General features: G+C 33.9%; 1 protein-coding gene and 1 pseudogene across 1 annotated transcript; one reads left to right on the plus strand and one right to left on the minus strand.

The window, feature by feature from the left end:
• The first annotated feature begins 5,356 nt into the window (after positions 1-5,356).
• LOC113312140 lies at positions 5,357-22,357 on the plus strand (annotated as a pseudogene).
• Positions 22,358-22,476: 119 nt separating this feature from the next.
• Positions 22,477-23,454, minus strand: LOC113312143. Its single transcript, XM_026560896.1, has one exon. It carries the CDS (start codon positions 23,452-23,454, stop codon positions 22,477-22,479), a length of 978 nt encoding a protein of 325 aa, XP_026416681.1.
• Between the last annotated feature and the right edge of the window lie 250 nt (positions 23,455-23,704).

Below are 23,704 nucleotides of genomic sequence, written 5' to 3' on the forward strand. Positions count from 1 at the left end.
TGGCTTCATCTTCAAACACTCAAGTCTCTCTTATCAACTCAAAGGTGCAGGCAACTAAACTGAGAGATCTTAACACTAGGAAAGTAAGGCGATCAGTTGGTTCTAATAGAGCTATCTCAGCTGCTACTGAAGATTATAGACACACTCTCATTGGAAAACTTCTCACCAAAGAAACTTTTGAGACAGATGCAATTAGAAAAGAAGTAACACAGCTCTGGAAACAATATAGAATACTTAATATGCGATCTTTGGATAAGAACATCTTTCTGTTCAAGTTTACATCAGATGAAGTTGTTGAAGCAATCCTCAGGAAGGGTCAATGAAATGTGAAAAAATACCATCTCAACCTCAAAAAATATGACCCAAGTATTGATGTGAAGGATCAAGCCTTTACTCATCAAGAATGGAATGTCCAGTTTAAAAACATTCTTCTTGAGCATCACTCAGTTCATGTAATCGATGAAGCTTTGATTGAATTAGGTCCAAAGATTAAAACTGAACCAAAAAATTGTAGACCTGGTTATGGCTCGATGATTACTGCAAGAGTCAAGATTGACCTAAGAAACCCATGCATAGGGGTGGATGGTGGAACACTGCTTCTGGAGGAGTTACTTGGATTAGATACCATTGGGAAAGACAACCACACTTACTTTGTAAGGAATGCTACACTATTGATCATGATGATGAGGAATGTGAAAACACTACCTTGGATTTAAAAATCAGGAGATATACTAATGAAGAATATGTTACCTATTGTCATAATCTGGCAAGGGATTATGGTGTTGAAATAACTGAAGATATGGATTTGTTGCTGCAAAGAGTTTGTGAAGCTAGTCAAAGGCAATTGGAAGAAAGAGAACAAGCTGAGCAGCAAGAGGAAGAAAGGAGGACAAAGAGGTCAAGATGTGAAGATGTTGAAGATGATATTGCTTCCAGATCTCCTATTAGTCCTGTCTTACAGGCTCATGATATTCATAAAACCATTTTTGGTCTTAATACTGAATCTACTGATAGATTGGAACACTTTGATGGCATGGAGCATGACTTGGATGAAGAAGGATAAACACCTGCAAGAGAGTACTCTCATGAGATGGTTGAGGCTCCTGTATCTGTGGTAACTAAAGTTTTAAATCTTACTTTGGTTTTTCATTCTTCTTATTTTTCTTATTTCTTCTCTGAAAACATGAAGCTCTTGGCCTGGAATGTTCAAGGATTAGCAAAAAAAGTTACTAGAGATCAGCTTTTTGTCTTAGTTAAGAAACAATCCCTTGATTTCTTGTTTCTACAAGAGACTAAGATAGATAGTGGAAGAATGATTTCTTTAGCAAAATCTCTAAACTACTGCAATTATGAATATATAAATAAAGTTGGTCTAGCTGGAGGAATTTTATTTATGTGGAAAGATGGTGTTAGCTGTGAGATTCAAGATGTTTCTAATGATATGATTCATGTAGTCACCAGATTAAATCCTAGTAAACCTGAAGTCCTCATTTCTTTCATGTATGGCTCCACATATTTTGAAAAAAAGAAGAACATTGGGACTATCTTCTAAGAGTTAGTGAAAATATTAGGCAACTTTGGCTGGTGATAGGGGATTTAAATTTTCATATGCATGATTTGTCTGAAGTGCTAATTCTTCTATGGAAGATAGATATGTTCAGGATAAAATGAATTGTTGTGGTCTTATGTATATAGGCTATAGTGGCAAACACTACACTTGGACTAGTAATAGTTTTGGCACAGGTAGTAGAAAATCTAGAATTGATATAGATATATGCAATAGCTATTGGTGTAATTATTTTCCTTATGCTAAACTTCAACATCTTGTTCAGGCAGGGTCTGACCATTGTCCTATATTACTTGTTCCCCAAATTTTAAGTAGAAATTCTTGGAGACCTTTCAAGTTTTTTGCAATGTGGATGAAACACCATGCTTTTAAAAATCAGTTAACTATAGCTTGGAATACTAATACTTCTGGCTCTGCAGGTTTTCAACTTATTGCTAAACAACAAAGTACTAGGAAAAAACTCTCTCACTGGAACATGATTGAGTTTGGGGACATTGATAGAAATATTGATACCCTACAAACTCAACAATAATCATATTTCTGATATTCAGCATGAAAACATAATCTTGCTCACTCAGAAACTTGATGACTGGTTCACCATTAAAACTGAGTTCTACAAGCAAAAATCTGGTGATACTTTTATCACATAAATGGACAAAAATAATAAGTATTTTCACACTCTTGCCAATAGGAGAATGTTTAGAAAGAATACTGATTTTCTTTGTGCTGATGATTGTTCTTGGATTGATGATAGTGAGGAGATTGCTAACATGCTTGTTTCCCATTTTGCTCAAGTAAGTAAAACTTCTAATCCTAGTTTTATAGATATTACTTTTGATATAATTCCTACTGTCATATCACCTCATGATAATTCTCAGCTAAATAGAACTCCTACCAGTGATGAAATCTTTCAAACAAAAAAGAATATGAATGCTTGGGGATCTTCTGGGCCTGATGGTTTTCAACCAGGATTTTATAAACATGATTGGGATATAATAGGACAAGATGTTATTAATGTTGTTCAAAGTTTTTTTGAAACAAGGTTTATGCCAACCTCTTTTAATACAGCCTATCTCAGCTTGATTCCTAAAACTGATAATGCTACTAAACCTATAGACTTTAGGCCAATAGGTTTATGTAATACAATCTATAAAGTCATCTCTAAAATTCTTGTTGATAGAATTAAGCCCTTTTTAAAACATCTTATATCCCCCTATCAAGCAGCTTTTGTCCCTGGAAGAGATATTCATGACAACATTATTGTTGCTCATGAAATGATTCACACCATGAAACATAAAGAAGGGAACAGTGGCTCTATGGATTTAAAACTTGACCTCTCCAAAGCCTTTGATAGAATAGAGTGGTCTTTATTGCTAGGAATCCTAAAAAGTTTTGGTTTTGATGATAAATTTTGTGGCTATATAAACCAGTGTATTTCAACCACTCATATTTCTGTTCTTTTGAATGGTACTCCTACTCATGGTTTCAATCCTTCAAGAGGTATTAGATAGGGTGACCCCTTATCACCTTATCTATTCATTATTTGCATGGAATTTCTATCTAGATTATTGTTAAATGCTGAAACTAATCATCAAATTTCAGGAGTTAAAGCTGTTAGAAATGCCCCAGGTATTACCCATCTTATGTTTGCTAATGATATTATTATTTTCACAAAAGCAGACATGCACAATATTGCTGGTATTATGAATATTCTTGACTATTTTGGTAGTGTCTCTGGTCAGGTTCTTAACCTAGATAAATCTAGTGTCTATTTTAGTCACAACATTAGTCCTAGTTGGAAGGAGACCCTTGCTAGTGAATTTAAAATGGAAGTAATGAAGGATTCTGATAAATACTTGGGAGTTACTTTGTTAATAGGCAGAAATAAGACTAAAGCTTTTAAACCCCTGTTACAGTCTTTTGGTTCCAGACTTAAGACTTGGAAAGGTAAAATTATGAACCATTCTGCTAGATCCACTATGGTAAAGCATGTTCTCAATGCTCTGCCAACTTACCAGATGGGTTGTTTTAGAATCCCCAAAACCATGACTGATCAAATGGACTCTATCCAAAAACATTTTTGGTGGGGGCACAGTGATAATAAGGGTCTGTGTTTACTAGGATGGACTAATTTTAGTATACCAAAAGCTTTGGGTGGTTTAGGTTTTAGAAACCTAGAACACTTTAACACTGCTATGTTAGCAAAAATGGCTTGGAAGGCTTGCAATGATGATGACTCTCTTTGTATGCAAATTCTTAGAGCCAAGTATGGGAGAAATGGTAGCTTTCTCCACCTTGATAAGCTAAAAGATGACTCTTCTTGGCTTTGGAGAGGTATTTATTCTGGCATTGAAGTTGTGCAACAACACTCCATGTGGATTGTTCAATGTGGCACAAAAATTAACATTTGGCTTGATAATTGGATTATTGGTTTCAATAGTCCACCTGTCCCAATTGTAGAACTATCTAGCCTTTTTTTTTATAATCTGGTTTGTTACTTGTTTGTGCCTGGTACTAGAATTTGGAATCAAGAGCTCATCATTTCTCTTTTCAATCATGAAACTTATGCTGCTATCCTTAACATGTATATTCCCTCTTCTGGAGAGGATTATCTAATCTGGAAACCTGACATGAAAGGTAAATTTACTGTGAAGAGTGTTTATAATACCCTTAATGCTAACATTGTGACTAATATAATCACAGGTGATACCATTACAATGGAATTCTGGAAAAACCTCTAGCACTATAGAGTTCCACATATGGTTCATCTTTTTGTTTGGAAATGTTTAAAAAACATTGTTCCTGTAAGAAATAAACTGGCAAGTTTTATTTCTGACATAGAACCTCACTGTAAGTTCTATAACAGTAGTGATGAAACCATTGAACATTTGTTAATTGAATGTGATTATGATAGAACCATATGACAATCTTTGCAGGTGGATATTCTTACTGTTACTCAGGGGTTTAACTCTTTATAGGCTTGGATTATTTCTTGGTTTACTACAGTTGATCAACCTCAGGATGAGTATGGAAAACATATCATTAAGTTGATGTGCACTATTTGGTACATATGGAAGGACAAATGTAATTTTATTTTTCAAAATACTCATCCTAATAGGAGCAGTACCCTGTCTAGAATTCAACAGCTTATAATACAATGTTCTCCTAACAATAATGTTTTTCAGGGTCTTAACTATCAACATCCAGGAATCAGTAAATGGATACCACCAAAAGAAGGATATCTAAAGCTTAATATTGATGTTTCTTATATTTCTGAAACAAGAAAAGGTTATATGGACTAATAGTTCGTAATCATGCAGGTCAAGCAGTAGGAGTTAAAGGCTTTAATCTGGATGAAGAGGTAGGAGCTGAACATTTCAATTGCAAAGCTTTGGCCTTAGCAGTAGAATGGATGGAGGAATATAGCTACAATAAAGTCATTTTTGAAATGGACTGTGCTAATGTGGTAGTTTCCATTACCAGTGAAGACTCTAAAGTTCATTGGTTCAATCAGCATATCGTTTCGGCAGTAAAAGACAAGTTTTTTAGAAATTCTCTTTGGTTTTGGAAAGTAGTAAATAGGCTTAGTAATAGTGTAGCTAATGAACTAGCCAGAAAATCTAGACTTGAAGCTCTATCTTATTGTTTCAGTTCAAATTTCCCTCCTGACATCACCAGATGGGTAGATGAAGACTATGTTCCCTTAATTCAGTAATAAATAAAATCATCTTTAGTATCAAAAACAAAAAAGGAAAATGTAAGGCTGCAAATAAACGTAAATTAATTAAAATGGAAGAAGGAGAACCAAGTCGAGAAAGTGAAGTGAAGGTAAAAGGCCCCAAGAAGACGGTTGTTCCATCCCAAGAAGGATCGACAACAAAAGATGGTAATGGAGTCCAAATAAGACTTGATAGTGGAATTAGTATTAAGAAATTAACCAGAAACCGAGGTAATGATGTTAACGGAAAATCACCGATGGTCGAGCCGTCACAAATCACCCCACAAAGAGTTGCTAGTGGTGAGAAAATAACGATTCATATGGAAGTAGGTCCGATGATATCACCCCCTATAGATGAGGAAGGTAACTATATCCGAACTACGTACACAATATATAAAAGTTACTTGAACTTTTTACCACATTTTGTTCATGAGTACGTTATGTCCACCGACGATGTTGAGGGCGACGGAAATTGTGGTTACCATGTGTTCATAGATCAACTTGGACCTTTTGAGGATGCAAAAGATTGGGGTGTAGACCAAATTACTTATGTAAGGCAAAAGTGTTTGGTTGAACTACGTTGTCTCCCTGATTTCTACAAGTCAATGATGAGATCTGAAAGAGAAGAAACGGAGGCGGTGTTAAATGAGAAGTTCTAAGCATCTTAAGAACGTTTGATAGGAAACACTAGATTTACAAGTGAATATTGGATGCCACTTCCAATATGTGCCTATATACTCGTCAACTCATTCCAATGCGTTATTCATACTATCTTATAGTGTTACATACATACCAACAAGACGCATTTTTACCGAAGAAATATCACCAAGGAGAGTCATCATGGGGTTTGTGCAAATGGATGCCCATTACCTCAATTAAGGATGGAGGACGGTAGTGATGGCGCAATACCCAACAATTGTACAACACAAGCACTCTAAGTATTAATCACTCCTCAACACTTCTTGCTGCAATACAACAACGTGAATATGGGTTGAGTGTAATACGAACTAATAGGGATAAAATACAACTTGATTTGAATTTTATAGGAAAACAAACCGATATTCAATCGTAGTTTGAGAAAAGTTAATATATTTGAAAATCACTTTTTATTTTTCTAGTAGCACTATTATTTTATATATTATTTGAGACCTAATAATGCTTAAGGGAAACTTTATAAATATATTATTTTATGGTTTTATCGAATTTATTATTGTAGCATTAAGGGTCCAAGCCGGGACCAGAAAATTCATTATTTTAAAGATAATAATATATTATTGAGTATTATTTTAAAGAAGTTATACTGTAATAATCAAGCTTGTAGATATTTTGCTTGAGAAGATCTATGAATTTGAGGATACTCAATCGTGTAAAATCACGCGTAATGAGCGCAACAATGAAAATAAAAACTGTCGATCATTTTCAAAGTTAACGTCTAACTGTCTTTTAATACATAAAAATTTCAATCCCTCTCCTTTTTAATTTGTAAGTTACATCCTCTAGTTTAAATGCTTGCTTCAACATTGATCAAAACCTTAGTCAAGACTAAAATGGTTGCGCACATTCAAATGATCTAAGGTGGGTTCTGAAAACTCAAACTCATATCATCCATGTTGCGTACCATCATATATTTCTATATTGCTCCTGACCATGGCATTTCTAAGAAGCAACAACTTTTCTCTTCTTTCATCAGGTATATTTTTCATTGCCATTCCCTTTTTAATATCCATGATAAATGCAGATATAATGATGGTTAATAACGTTGTCAATATCGGTGCCAAGGAAAATGCAAAGACAGATTAACCTAAAGCGTTTCTAAAGGCATATATTACTTTTTGTAGTTTGTCGAAACAACCAACTATTTATATACCTAAGAAAAAGTTTATTATCGGTCCAATAACATTATTAGGGTCGTGTAAAAGTTCCAAAGTCAGTTTCCAAATCGTCGGGATCCTCATTTCCCCTGATTTTAAACAGATGAAGTCTTGTTGAGAATTGGCTAAAGTTTGATCATGTCAAGGGGGTGTTAATAATTGACAGAGTTCTTAACGGACGAGGCTTTAGCTTATATTCTTGTAAGCTTAACAAAATCCTAGAAAAACCGATTTTCCTCCAATTTAATCGGATCTTATTCATACTTGTATTTTTCTTGATTCGGTGTCCATATCTTTTTCTTGTCGGATTTCTCAGTATTGTACTTTTACGGTAAATTCTTGTTACTTTGTATTTTCTTATTTTCGATCTTAAACTTATTGTAACCTTGAATTTACATTGATGAAAAGGTTCCTTATTTATAGAAAAAAACACACTAAGTAAGCTTGCCAAAAAAAGGCATGCCCACAGGGAGCAACGGTATGTAAACCATAAATTCGTTGTTATCAAATTCCATATGCAATTTCTTTTACATTTTTGAACTAAAACCACTAATTAAGATAACTAATTACGAACATCCTTAATTTTATGTGCAAACACTTGGTATTTTTTTCCGACGACGTAACAGTCTAAAGTTTGAGTTCTCTTAACCCCAAGATGTTCCATATTGTTATCCTTGCATCCAAAAACTTGGTATTAGACAGAAGAAAAAATTGAGCTCCTGAAGATAGCCCAAACACTGATGGTATTCACGTAGGTAAGTCAACCAGCGTTCGTGTGCTGAACACTGGCACAAAGACCGGAGATGATTGTATCTCAATTTGACCTGGAACTGAGAATCCGAGGATTGAACGGGTCACATGTGGTCCTGGACATGGGATAAGGTGGGGGGTAGATTTTTGAGGTTTTACTTTTCTTTTAACATTCGAATAATATTACATATCTCTTTAGAGCATCTTCAATGTTTGGGGTGGAGGTCGTCCCATGTGGAAGCCTAAATAACACATTTTTTATGGAGGTCATTCACATATTAAAATTAAGACCTTTCAACACAAAATCCATCTACAATCTTCAAGGTTTTATCTTAAAACTTTTAAATAAACGTAGAGACAAATTGATGATGTGGACTTAGACCCAAGGTTATGGAGAAGGTCTAATTTAAACCTTTTCTTCCACCCCATATAACCATGTCAATTTTTCCAAGGACCTTACCCTTTCATTGAATATGAAATTTTAGTGGAAAAAGTCGTAAATCTTAGTTGGCATGCTTTTCTATGAACTCCACCCGTAGCATTGGAGATTCTCTTATATGCACATCATACGTACCGTTACATTCAAAGTTAAACCCAATAACATAGGTTTTCATGGTTTTCAACATTCGGAGTTTGGGGATGGGTTTGGAAGAAAAGGGTGTGCAAAATGTGACAATAAAAGACGTATTACTCATCAGAAGACAAAATGGTAAGAAATAAACTTGGGGAAGACCCAGTAAAGGATTTGTAAAATGAGTAGTGTTTAAACAAGATATTATGAATAGCATTCATAACCCAATACTTACCGATCAAAATTACTATCCTCGAAACGAAGGATGTCCTGGTCAGGTATGTAAACCCTACATAACTAATTTTTCACTGAAAACTCTATTACATGTATTTGTTTTAACTCAAACAATAGTCAACATTGATTGGTACCTCTCTGTATTATAACATTCGGGAATTCTGATTAGCGATGTTACATTTGTGAACATCCAAGGAACATCAACAAGTCAAGTTGTAATCTACTACAGTGATATTAATCCATGTAAAAGAATCCATGTTGAAAATAACAAACTTACTTATTCTTATAACAAAAGCCAAAACCAATGGAATCATTTTGTTAAAATGTCATGGGGATCACCCTTGGTTCAGTCTCCCCCTTGTTAACTTGTTAAAAAAACTTTATACTCGTAATATACATTTATAGTCCATTTTCCTTATGTGAAAACTTTATTTGTAAATAAATTGAATAAAACTCTTCGTAATTGAAGAATGTATGCAGAATGAATCAACTGTTACCATAAGATCCGTAACAACTAAATAATTTTTCTTCCTCCTGAATTTTACAAGTAGCTCGAAGACACCAGTATCTTGGAAACTTGATCAACCTAGAGTTAGGAAGTCAGCCTTTAAGCCCAACAAAGAAAATGATGTGCAATATATCTTAGTTTTTGAAATGCATTTGTACATAAAATATTTTTTTTTGGATAGACCATTCATGACAAGTATAAATATTATGATGTTGTGTTTTTACATGCTAATATTTTTTTTTCTAAACAACCCAAATTCTCACTTATTCATAAAAAAATCGATCTTTTTTTTACATACTAATTCCATAATATATAAACTTAGATATCTATGATACAAAACAGAAGGGGTTAAATATGATAAGGTGTCATCAAAAAAAATCGAACAATAGTGTGCACGTACGTTAATTCAAATAGAATCGAATATTCAACAACGGTGTAAACTAATCATAATTTTTAAATACAGGTTATTCAATCTCATGTCGTGCTTTTACTACACGGGTTATTCCTAGTTCTTCATAAAATAAATTGAGAATATAACGTCCATAAAGATACAAAGAGAAGATCAGGCAGAATAGTTAATGGCATAGTAATAGTCGGTCTTGATTACAAATTTTGATTTTACATAATCAGGGAGGAGAGTATGGTCCAGGGAGGAAAATATCATTTATACTTAAATAAATGATTTTCCCAACACTCTCACTAAGTACAACCGCTATTCAGCGACTTTTAAGTTCTCGCTGCTCACACATCTCCGATACCATCTTTGATATGGTCTATATTCTCTCTCACGAAGGAAAGAATTATATTTAATCGCTCAAATTATGAATAATTCAGGCATGTATTAATTTCTATTTTTGAATTCGATTTACTGTCTTTGAATTTGTAGATCGACTTTTTAATAGGGTTTCTAAAATTTTGATTTAGGTTTTAGGTTTGAGACGTAATCTTTAATCCATGGAAATAATCAATGAGAAAAATTATTTCTACGTAATTGGTTAATCTAATCTTGTAAATTACAAATGATATAAAGGTCGTCGCTTATTTTTTTCTTTCTTGTACAGTCTCTAAGCCCAACGAAAACTTAGCCCCATAATAACTAATGCAAATTGGGGTGGTGCTTGATAAGTTGGAGGAAATTGACATTAAGCAATTAGAAAATTAAGAATTTTATTCTCACTTTCATAAAAGTTAATGTATTACAAATAAATTCATTTTTGCTAACATTTGAAGTTTTTTCACAAAAATAGTTATTTGTTATTCTGGAGCTAATGTCACTTTGCTCCAACTTATCAAGCAGACGACTTGTCAAACTTTATAATTTTCTTTCCTTTTATTTTTGTTGTTATAGGGAAAATCCTTTGGACGTACTTGATCGTTCCTCGATTAAACTTGACCATATACCACGAGTTGGTTAACAATTCACTTGTTATAAAATTTATGTTTCCAATTCTTCTAGCAAAGCCTAAATTGTCAGAATGTAAATATAATTTAAATTGTCAAAGTGTAAATATAATTATTTGTGGTGACCAAGAAAGTGCTCAAATATTTCTACTTTTTCCAATTTCCAATAGAATTATTTTCTCAATTTTGTTTTTTGTTGTGTAAATATTTTTTCAAATTTCAAACCCACCAGAACTAGTGCCAGCGCCATCCTTGACACACAACAAACAATATGGCATATGAATAAAATACATGCAACAAAAAAAGAATGAATATGCAATATTTTAGTTTTTTATTTTTGTTAACATTGAAAAACGTTCACACCAAATAAACCTAGTAAAAGAAATGCAGTTTGTACACAAGGTTGTTTATTTTGGATACACTACATGTTCAAGTCAAGTAACTTAAGCACTGTTATTCTGTAGGAATGTTTATTTTTTATGATATGTAAATTTAAATTTAAGATATAAATTACAGTTGAGATAAATGATATTCTATTACTTCATTTCCTTCGCTACAATCTATAAGCCCAAAAACAAATATCTGTGCACTACCGGCTGCAAGCTTGGTAGCGTGGAAAGTTGGAAGAAACTGAATTAACAAATTATAAAATAAAATTTCTCTTAAGAGATGGACATTTGAACCATTTCTTAATATAGATATCATGAGAAAAACTAGAACAAGGTTACTGATTTTCTAACAAAATTTAAAAGAAATGTATATGATATTATTCAAGGTAATTAAAAATGTTGATTATCAGTGACCTGAGTTTTAAACTCGCCGGCACAATTTTTTTCACTGATCAATAAAAAGGTGTTGATTATCCTAAATACTTTTGAAGGAGACTAATATCGAGATTAACCAAACCAAAACCTTTTGGCTGCATCGCAAATATTTATAAGAAAAATCAAAAGCTTCATTGTGGTAACACTTGAACCCAGGCTACTTATGTAATGTTGTTTTTTTATTTGAAAATTAAGGCTCACAAGCTTAGGAAAGAAAAACAAAAACAAAATTTGATCCAAAAAGTTGTCACAAGGAAATGAAGAAATTTGCTCTATTAAACACAGTTTTACACGTATGCATTATGTCCAATTATAGACTAACAACAAAAATATAATAGAGTATTTTGAATTGAAAACTACAACTTAACAGTTCCATCTTAGGTTGTTTTTTTTTTGCTTACTCAATAATTCTCATTAAAACAAAAGAAGGATCGATGAATACAAAATTCACCCTATCCAGAGAGGTAAAATATTAGGGAAAAAAAGGAAAGAAAACTCACTGCTTACAATTAATCGAATCATGTAAAACGGAAATAAAATGGTTGTGGTGACTCTAAACTAGCTAAAAGTTTACTTCTCGAAATGTATGCAAAAACTGAGTTATTCTTAAGGCTTTACATATTTTATTCCATCTTGCTTTCACGAACCAAGGAATCTTTTCAAAGTTTTTTTTTTTTTTGAAATGATAGACTTGGAGCCAAAATGAACAAGCAGATTTCTAACTTCAAACTCCACTGCCCATTCAGAAGCACATGTGACTGACATGCATTTCAAACTAAAATTGGTTGCAATCCCCAACCTTCCCGACTTAGCAAACAAAAAAAAAACTCTCCTTTGTGGAGTCTGCTTATTAAACCATAACCAGCTCCACCATGGTTACCTCTTGATGCTCCATCACGACAAATTTAAAGTTTGGCAGCAAAAGTGATCTCCAGAAAGTGTTGCACCTTCACTTTTCTCTTTTGAGATTGAAGTTTCTAATATTTTGATGATCATAGTTGGTTTCCCACATGATACCCTTCATTCTGATATCTCAATCTCTTGATAACCGCATAATTCTCTTTTCGAAGTTTCCATCATTAGACAACATTTTCAAAGACAATTCTATTTCTTAGAAACCGCAGCTCCATTATATTAATTGATGCAGCAACCAACCAAATCTCCTTAACATCATTACTTCTATTATTTGAAAAGGAAGTGGTGGTATTAGTGAAGAAAAAAATACCTCACAACCAGTTCCATAAAATCTCCTTACATGTAGTCCAAAATTTCCCCTGAATTACTACAAAAGCAACATCTTGAAGCCATATTAATATCCCTTTTCTTCATATTTTAATTTATAGCACATATAGTTCTGATGCGCATCTAGATGCTATATTTGAATTTCCATAAGACTTAGGAGGTTATTATAGCTTCCAATCTGGATGCTATATTAGAGAACCATATGACTTAGTCTTATAGTCCGGTGCAGCCCCAAATCCATTTGGGTTGCAACCCCGATAATAGAGTTCTTACACATAAATTTAGTTGTGTCACCTTGTGAAGTGTTTCATAAAAATGGTTACTTTGAGAAGCAATAAATTTTAAAGAAGGTGACTTGCCGAACATTATAACTTTTTTATTGTTTATTCTTGTTGTTATTGGAAAAAGAAAAAAAAACTACTTGACCATTCCTCGATCAAACCTAATCACACACCACCAGTTTGTTAACAATTCACTTGTTATAAGTCTTATGGTTTGAAGCAAAGCCATAAACCGTGAGAATTTAAACCAAAAAAAGGTTGAAGCAGAAAAATGTAAATGTAATCAAAAGAGTGTATTTTTTTATCATTTTGTTTGTTTTTCTAATTTCCCATAAAAATAAATTGTAAATGGTTTGCTTCATGTGTCAAAAAACGATGAAACTATAAATTTAAATATTTGTCCCTAGTTCAAATTTATAAGCTAACCTAAGCTCCAACCTTAATACGCAACAAAAAAAATGAAATATGCCATATGAATATGTATAATTTTATTTTATTTTTCATTAAAATTGAAAAAGACTCGCAACAGAATAAACCTCGTAAAAGAAATGCAATTTGTACGCGAGATAGCTTCTATTAGATATACTAATGTTGTTCATGTCAATTTGTCAAGTAATGTTAGTATTATGATTCTCTGGACATGTTGATTTTTCATGATATGTATACTTACATTTGAGATAAATATTATTTCGCTTCCTACCTTAGAATCTCTTTACCCGACAAAAAACGTAGCTCCACAATAACGGCTGCAAACTTATGAACATGAGAAGTCAGAGGAAATCGAATTTAACAACTCATGAACTAAGAAATTTTCTAAGAGATAGACACAAGAACAATATTTAAATATAAATATAGATATGACAAGAAGAACATGGGTGGTAGGCACATACGAGATGCCAAGCCTGCTGATTTTTTAACAAAAATTGACGGAAAGAAAAAGCTATCTTAGCTAAAACTATTGATTATCCTAAGGAACCTTAAAGGATGATCGAATAAAATACAGACGACCATGTTAAAAGCGTAGTTTGAACTAGGATACTGCACCGTTATTTTACTTGAACCAATATACTTATGGAACACTTCTTCTTTTTTAAAAAAGAAAAATCATAAGGAAATAAAGAAAATTTTCTTTAATGATCAAATATAGCTTCACACATGTATGATTATAGAAAACAACAAAAATATAGTGGAGCACTTTGAATTACAAACCACAACTTAAAAGTTTCAGCTTCAGGTTTTAGCCAAAACATAAAATAACATGTAAAAGACATAAATAAAACAATCACTTTCAAACAAATTTCTAACTGATAGGCAAAGGAACAACATTCCATTCTTAAGACACTCAAGCAATGGATCAATGATTTTACCTTCACAAATTGTATTAAACACCTTACCAAATTCTTCCCCGGGTGATCGAACTTTATCTCCGATAAGCAAGTTAGTAGCTAATTATTCCCTCAGGAGCACCCCTCTTCATGAATAGACCAAAGATAAAAACTTTTGAATTAATCCCGGAAAGAGTGGAAGTTAAATCTAAAGGGTGGAAAGGGATTGTTCTCCCTCAACCCAGTAGATCAGTTCTGAATAGAGTTGTTCTATCCAGCATTCATGTCTTTCAAATGGGATGTTTCGAGATTCCAAAACAAATTACTAAGAAAATTTATTCTATATAAAGAGATTTCTGGTGGGAAAAAGACTCAAGTGCAAAGGGTTATTATCCCAAAGCTTGGCCAAGCTTATGCAATAACATTCCAAAAGGGGGACTGGGATTTAGGGATGCTTGTAATTTTAACTTAGCAATGCTAACAAAAGTAGCTTGGGGACTAACTAAAGAACCTGATGCCTTATGGGGAAAAACAATGGGGTTAAAATATTTTGAATCCAAATCACCTCTTAGAACAAAACTTCCATCTAACTACTCTTGGATTTGGGAATGTATACATCTGGGGATGGAGTTAATCCGAAAATTTAGTATATGGGAAATTGGTAATGGACAAAATATTAATATTTTGCAAGATAAATGGATTCCGGGTCAAACAGTTACCTTAGCAAACCTTTGTAACTCAACAAATTCTCATCTTAATTTGGTCTTTGATCTGAGTCACCCAAACTCTAACTCTTGGAATGAGGCTATAATAGGCTCAACTTTCCCTGAGGATATTGTATCTAAAATAAAAAAATATATTTCTTTTTCCGGGTAATGCTCAAAAAAATGATAATCTCAGATGGACTTTAAAAAATTCAGGAAATTACACAGTCAAATCTATGTATGATAAACTGAATGAAATAGGTACTAATATTACTAGTTTATCTCTGCCTGAATCTTTTTGGAAATCTCCATGGAAACTAAAAGTCTTGCAAAGAATAAAATTATTTATCTAGAAATGCTTACAGAATGCCCTCCCTACAAATGTAAAGTTAGTAGGTAAAGTAAAAGACATAAATTCTACCTGTACTATGTGTGGAGTAGAAAGAGAAACTATAGAGCATCTATTTTTTTTCATTGTCCTTATGCCAAAGAGGTCTGGAATTCTTCTCCTAATCCAATTTCTATGAATTTAGATAGCTCTAGTAAACTTATTGATCTATGCAAAACCTGGTTAAATCATCCTAGACAAGATATTTCAATAGAATTAATCATTTCCAAAATGTGGTTCATATGGAAAGAACGATGTAACCGAGTTTTTGAAGATAAAGACACACTTGTTTGAATCTGTCCTTAGAGATACAAAGACATCTAGCTTTTTGGTCAAAAAACAACAGTAAACCAATTGAGAAAAGTAGGAAAACCAAGAAACTCTATAAGCCTATCTGGGTATTTCTCCAAAGGAATACCTTAAAAATCAATGTGGATGCAACTTGGATATCTGAAAATTTCCTGCCAGTTTTGTAATAATCACAAGGAATGATACAGGGTCTTTTACAGGAGGTAGAGGACCTTCAGCATGTTCAAGTCCACAAGAAGTAGAAGCTATAGGTGTTTTTCAAGAAGCAGTTTGGGCGAAGGAGAAGAAACTCAAGAACTTCAGCATTGAGGAGACTGTGAATGCTTATTCAACTATCTACAAGGAAAGAATTGAAACATATCTTGGCGCAGTAAAGCTTATATGAATAAAGCTAATTTACAAAGCAATGCACCAACTTTTTTGGTTTTCATTTTATTCATAGATCAGGAAATATGACATCAGATACTTTAGCAAAATTTTCCAAAACTTTTATTTCAGTACAGGATCGGGAGATCACTCCTCCAACATGTATTCAGCATAACCTATTAGTAGATAAATCTAATAGTGGGAGGGATAACCAATCCTCCATATTAGATGGATATACTCATTTTGTAATCCAGGCTCCTTTAGAATCCTAGTTTTCAATGAGATATCTTATTTACAAAAAAAAAACAACAGTTTATTACATTTTTACTTTAATTAGTGATTTTCCTTCACTATGTAGACAAAAAAGCTAACAGAGTAGCTGATCTTTTGGCAAAGAAGGGAAGGAAAAGCAACACAAAAACCTCATGGATAGACCAAGCACCTAATTTTTTAATACCAACAATAGCTTTTGACGGATAACTTTTTGATGTGGGCGTTCTTTGATGGGGGCATGAGGGACAAATCAGGAGTTGACGTGTGTTTTTCATATTAATTGATTCCAACAAATTTTGTTTCCAAAAAAACAAAACAAGTTTATTTTTTGAGAAAATATTGGTTATCTTAATTGCTTATATTTTATCTTTGATATTTTTGGAAGCAAAATTAGTGGAATCAATTAATATGAAAAACACATGTCAACTCCTGATTTGTCCCTCATGCTCCCATCAAAGAACGCCCACATCAAAAATTTATCCGCTTTTGACACTGTCAAAGCTTATGAAGTATATAATTTAAACAACTTTCCTATAACAGTTTCAGAGAAAGTTAATCTAACAAATTCAGTCATCGGAACAACTTCTCATTCTAAGTTAGTAACATATGAGACTGAATCAATATAATTAACAACCTCTCCTCTCTATCAATACATATCTATTCTATTTTGAAAAAAATAAAATAATTAGTGATTTGCCTTTACAGTTTATCTCTTAATTTGTAATTAGAAGTATAGACTTTTCTCCCTTAATTCTAATTCTAGACTGAAATAAGTAAACCGGACAAATGGAACATAAACTAAAAAATTTAGAAAGACACTAAACAAAAAGAGAAAGATCATCTTACTAATGCAATTGTTGTGTAATATATAAGGACCTATATTTATACGTCATGTAATACAGAAATTAGTGCGCTTATCCATTACTTATAATTTCATTCGACTACAAGCACTTGTTTCATAAAAGAAATAGGGGACTAGAAAATACTCATTCTTACCAGTTCATTGATACACAAATCCACATCAATCATGCATGCATGTTTGAATTTGTGACTATGAAAAAACTCTTTTCACAGCTTTTGACATATTGTTCATTTTTCTAAGTTGACGGCCTAGTCAAAACCATTTTTGTAGCTGCCTTTTTCATTTGCAATTGCAAGTTATATCCTCAGTTTCCTCTGTTAAATGTGTAAAATAACTTCATAGCTTTATATGACGTTCATAGCACCATACCTACACATACATGATACATGCTCATCAAAGGCTGGCTACGGAGTATGCTTCGTCGGAAAGAAAAAAGACTATGGAGCTAGGGCTATATACGTCTAGGTCACGGTGTACAGTATTATATATAGCACACGTCTTTTTGCAGTGTAAGTGGTGGAGCTAGCCTAAGGTGAGCAGTTGCCCACTTAGCCCAGCTGGTTCCCATTTTATGCAAGTTTTTTAAAACATTTATGCGTTTCAGTCATTGGTTACCCACCTTTGCAAAAAAGATCTTGTTCACCAATCGTTTCCGGCAATCCTAGTCGATGATATTAATAATATAAGCTGGAAATTCGTCAATAAAATAAACAAATGTACAGTTTTGTACTGAAACGTGGGAGTTTATCGGCTCTAAAAGATGTTGGGCCGAAATAACCATGTTAACCGCAAGCCCATACAAAATATCGACTAGTATGAGAGTATATCCTTTCTTGAAACTGTGTTTTGAGTAATTGACACATAATTCAATCAAGCTTGTATATATTTTGCTTTAGAAGATTTATGGATTAGATGACACTCAATGGTGCAAATCCATGCACAATTAGTGCACCAATGGAAAACAATCTTCATGAATATTGTCGATCATTTTCCAAGTTAACGTCTAAGTGTTTTTAAATACATAAAATTTTCAAACTCTATCTTTTCCAATTGGCAACTTACATCCTATGGTTGGAAATGCTTGCTTCAACATTTCAACTTCATGTTATCAATACCTTAATCAAGACTAAATGGCTGCACATTCAAGTGCATGATCCCTCAATGCTTAATTATAAAAGGTGGGTTCTGGCAACTCAAATTCATATCATCCTTATTAGCATCACATATTTCTATACTGCTCTCAACAATGGCATTTCTGAGAAGCAACAGTTTTTCTCTTCTTTCATCAACCCTTTTCTTCATCAGCATTCCCTTTCTAATATCCATGGTAAATGCAGATAAAAGATCGTCAACAACGTTGCCAATTTCGGTGCCAAGGCAGATGGAAAGACAGACTCGAGTAAAGCGTTTCTAAAAGCATGGGCGGCTTCTTGTAGTTCTTCGGAACCATCAACTATATATGTACCTAAGAAAAAGTATCTTGTCGGTCCAATGACATTCTTAGGACCGTGTAAAAGTTCCAAAATCACTTTTCAAATTGATGGGATCCTCATTGCCCCGGATTTTAAACAGATGAAGTCCTCTGTTGAGAATTGGTTAAAGTTTGATCGTGTTAAGGGGGTGTCAATAATCGGTGGAGTTCTTGACGGGTGAGGTTCTAGTTTATATTCTTGTAAGCTTGCCAAAAAGGCATGCCCACGGGGAGCAACGGTATGTAGATATTCAAGTCATTGTTATCAATTTCTATATGCAATTTCTTTTACATTATTGAACCAGAGCCGCTTAAGTTTAACTGTTTGTGTACATTCTGACTTTCATATGCAGACGCTTGGTATTTTTAGTTCCGATGACATAACGGTTCAAAGTTTGAGTTCGCTCAACCCCAAGATGTTCCATATTGTTGTCCTTGCATCCAAAAACGTACTATTAGACGGTGTCAAAATCCGAGCTCCAGAGGATAGCCCAAACACAGACGGTATACACGTAGGGAAGTCGATCAATGTTCGTGTCTTAAACACTGGTATAAAGACGAGAGATGATTGTGTCTCAATTGGCCTTGGAACCGAGAACCTGTGGATTGAACGGGTTACATGTGGTCCTGGACATGGAATAAGGTGAGGGATAGATTTTTCAGTTCTTACTTGTTTTCTCTTAGGATTGTGATCTGCAGCTTCTTCTGAGCACGTCATACGTTATTTTTGCCAAACATTCAAAGTTAAACGCAATAACAGTATTTTCATTGATTACAGCATTGGTAGTTTGGGCATGGGTTTGGAAGAAGAAGGTGTGCAAAATGTGACAGTAAAAGATGTTGTATTCACCGGAACACAAAATGGAGTAAGAATCAAATCTTGGGGAAGACCCAGTAAAGGATTTGTCAAGAATGATTTTTCGGGGACAATGGTTTTTCTGGGGACCATAGTTCTATTAGGCCACCTACCCTATAATGTTAAGGGATATCCTAAAATCAGATGAGATTACTAATTTGGCCCTTACCCTAATTAAATTAACCCTAACCTAATAACTACATCTAACTTAATCTAAAACAAAAACCAAAATATAATCCTAATCTAACCTAGCCGCACAAAAAAAGAAGAAGAAAAAAACAGTTTTGAGGAACTGTTCTCCTCTTCTTCTTTCCTCTTCCCCCATTTCAACATCGTCTTCATCGATTAATCGTCGATTCATAAAATTTTCATCGTCGATTAATCAATCGACTATAAGAATGGTTCTTCGAAAGAAAACCAATAGACTCCCAGGAACAGGTCCCCCCATTAGGACATCTAGCAAATCAGCCAAGTGATTTTGAGATTCATAAAGAAGTGGAAGAGCCAAATGAATCCATAATCCAATATAATAGACGCAGTAAGAAGCCTGATTCTGCCATGGAACCGATTCGCATGTATTTTCCAACAAACCCATACTTTTAATTTGATTTTGATTCGTTTAATTGAATAGAAATCATCAAAATAGGGTTCGAATGGAAGTTACAGTGAGCTGTTCGGTTAGGACGAATTTCTAGAAAACCCTAGTTTGTTAACCGAACTTCCTGAAAGGAGGAACACGAAGAACAGTTCGGTTTTATAGGATTCAAAACCGGGTCACCGAACTGCCAGTTCGGTTAGTTCGCAAAAAAGCCTAAAACTTTTTTTCTAACCGAACTTCACCAGTTTTGCAACAAATTTTTTTCCACTTGTAACCGGACTGTGCAATTTTTCCCACTATTTTGAGTTTTTGTGTAACTGAACTGAGCTATCTTGTTCGGTTGGTTCGCATAATATTCTAAAACTAAAAAAAAAAAAATTCAATATAACCGAACTATGCTATTTTGCCATATATGTTGAGTTTCAATTTAACCGAACTTGTCCAACTATGTTGTGTTGCATACATGTGGAGTTCGGTTTATTCGCAAAAAACCTTGACAAGCCGAACTCTTCACTATTAGTTACCAATGTTGAGTTCGGTTTATTCGCAAAAAAGCTTGACAAACGGAACTCTTCAGTATTTGCACACATGTGGAGTTCGGTTTGATCGCAAAAAACCTTGACAAACCGAACTCTTTACTATTAGTGACCAATGTTGAGTTCGGTTTATTCGCAAAAAACCTTGACAAACCGAACTCTTTACTATTAGTGACCAATGTTGAGTTCGGTTTATTCGCAAAAAACCTTGACAAACCGAACTCTTCAATATTTGCACACATATGGAGTTCGGCGTGTTCGCAAAAAACCTATTCAAACCGAACCTTACGCTGAGAACCCTTATGTTGCATCTGATTTAGTCAATCATTTATCGGTTAAGCTAATATATTTTGTTTTCTTGATTAGAGGAAACAACCTTTACTGGAAGATCTGAGAACTCCCACGCCTCGAGGCAAAGTACATTGTGGTGCCGGTAAGGGTGGAACCAAAAATGCTAAGTATGGAGGTGGGTCATTACCGGGTGTTGTCATCCAAGATGGTGTCAATAGAGATAATGTTGACAACGTAAGCCAACAATTTAGTTGCGAACCAACCGAACATAACACCGCATCTCGGAACTTCCATTAATATGGAGTTCGGTAACCTGCGTGTTTGGATAAAGTAACCGAACTACATCTTTAAATGAGTTCGGTTACTTATTCATCTCACAAGGCAACCGAACTACACCTTCAGAACAGTTCGGTTACATGTTCTTCATATTATGTAACCGAACTGTGCAAAATCAAGTTCAAAAATTTACTTTTTTGGGGAAGTTTTTACCAATTCAACATACATTATCTAAGTTTGGAGCATACATGTCCACCCAAATACTCTTCCTCCGGTTGTGGTTGATAAAATCCATCATTTTCATCTTGAGTTTCATTTTGGGGAAGAATACAATCACCATCTGAGAAATAAGCCAAATCCGGATCATTTTGAAGATTAACAAATATTCTATGAGAGGATGGAGATGAAGAATCAGATGAGTTTTCATCACTTGAATACTCAAAGGGGGTGAATTGGATTTTTTTTTTATTTTCCATGTTTTTCTCCTTCATCTTCTCTAACTATACTCTCACAATAATTCTACTCAACTAATACTAAACCCATCTTTTAATTTAATCTCACTAATTGTTTTTAACTAAATCATTTCACTAATCATAACCTAAAATTAATTAAGAGGGTAAATTAGGTATTAAATAAATAACTAGATATGGGGTGACCTAGAATTACTTCTAATGTCTTTACCCAAAATAAAACCATGGTCCCCAAAAAAAACCATGGTCCCCAAAAAATCGTTCTTTGTCAAAGGAGTAGTGTTTAAACAAGTTGTGATGAATAATGTTCATAACCCAATACTTATCGATCAAAATTGATGTCCTCGAAATGAAGGATGCCCTGGTCAGGTATGTGAACACTACACAAATAAACTTGACTCATAAATCTATCACATGTATTTGGAGCTTTAGTCAAACAGTAGTGTATAATGATTGTTACCTCTCTTTTTATATTATAGCATTCGGGCGTTCGGATTAGCGATGTCAGATTTGCGAACATCCAAGGGACATCAGCAAGTCAAGTTGCAATGAAATTTGACTGCAGTGATATTAATCCTTGTAATGGAATCCATGTCGAAAATATCAAACTCACTTATCATCTGTCGCAAAAACAAGGAGAACAACAAAAGCCAAAACCAACATAATCATTTTGTCGAAATGTCAAGGGGATCACCCTTGGTTCAGTCTCCCCCTTGTTGACTTGTTAATAAGACTTTATACTCTTTTTTTTTCTGAAAGAAAATTAACTGATATTCATTGAAGCTCAAAGCAACCCAATAAAGTTAAGCATTACAAGATTTTTCTCAAACTCTAACCTATACATGACAGACATTGGGAGTATAGAACTCCATTTCCTAGTACAATTATTGACTTTATCATACTTAGCAAGTAAGTCTTGCACTTGATTACACTTTCTACTTTGAAAGCAAACTTGAACATTACCTAGACACTTCATTAAATGCTGACACTCCCTGATGATATTACTGTTTTCCCATCTGGTGATGATACTGTCTCCATTGATACTATCCATGACTTCTTTGTTGTCTCCCTCCACAATGACATTCTGAAGCTGTAACTGGAGAATCCACTGAAGAGCTTTTAACACTGCCATTGCTTTAGCTTGAGCAACATCTCTAGTCCTTTCTACCAGCGTCCATGCCTCCACCATCTTCCCTGTAAAATCTCTGATAATTAGAGCAATACCAGTATGAAAAGAATTTGGTAAAACAGAAGCATCAATATTGATTTTAATTTTTCCCCTGGGGTGAGGATTCCAATTTCTATTGCTTCTAGTATTAATAGAATTTCCCCTTGTAATAATGTTGGAATTCTGGTTCTGGTTATCTCTGAAGCTAGACTGAATCTTGTTCTCATTGGAGAATGTTATTATACTATGTTTCAGACTTGAAACATTGCATCTGTTGTTGTCAAAGACTAGTTCACATCTTGATTTCCAAATGAACCACATTGTGATGACAATCTTGTTAATAATGAGTGTTTTGTTGAAGGAGATGTTGTTGTCTGGATTACACCAACTTTTAACCCACTGCCTGACATCTGAGATATTTCTAACTTCTTGGTAAACCTCAAGAGAGATAACACTCCACACAGTTGTAGCATAATTGCAATGAATCAGAAGATGAGTAATGGTTTCATTTTCATTCCTGCATCTTTGACATAGAGCTTGAATATGTTGATTCTGCCTTGCCTTTCTTTCATTGACTGGGAGAATGTCATGCATAACCTTCCACAAGAACATCTGACATTTATGAGGGATTTGGAAGTGCCATAATCTAAGCTAGAATTTAGCTTCTTCTTCCTTGCTAGCTAGGTTGGGATTCTGTTGACAAAGAATAGCCTTGTAAGTGGAGTTTACTGTAAATTGACCATTTCTTGTTAGGGACCATAGGAGTTTGTCTTCATGTTGCTTGGAAGGCATGATATTTAGGATTTTCTATATCTGGTTTTGAGTAAAATATTTTTGGAGTTTG

This window comes from Papaver somniferum, chromosome 9 (genome assembly GCF_003573695.1).
Source record: "Papaver somniferum cultivar HN1 chromosome 9, ASM357369v1, whole genome shotgun sequence".
NCBI classification, from domain to species: domain Eukaryota; kingdom Viridiplantae; phylum Streptophyta; class Magnoliopsida; order Ranunculales; family Papaveraceae; genus Papaver; species Papaver somniferum.

Bases quoted from the DNA above. Each gene is read 5' to 3' on its own strand.
- LOC113312143 (XM_026560896.1), bottom strand. From the start codon at position 23,454: ATGCATGACATTCTCCCAGTCAATGAAAGAAAGGCAAGGCAGAATCAA.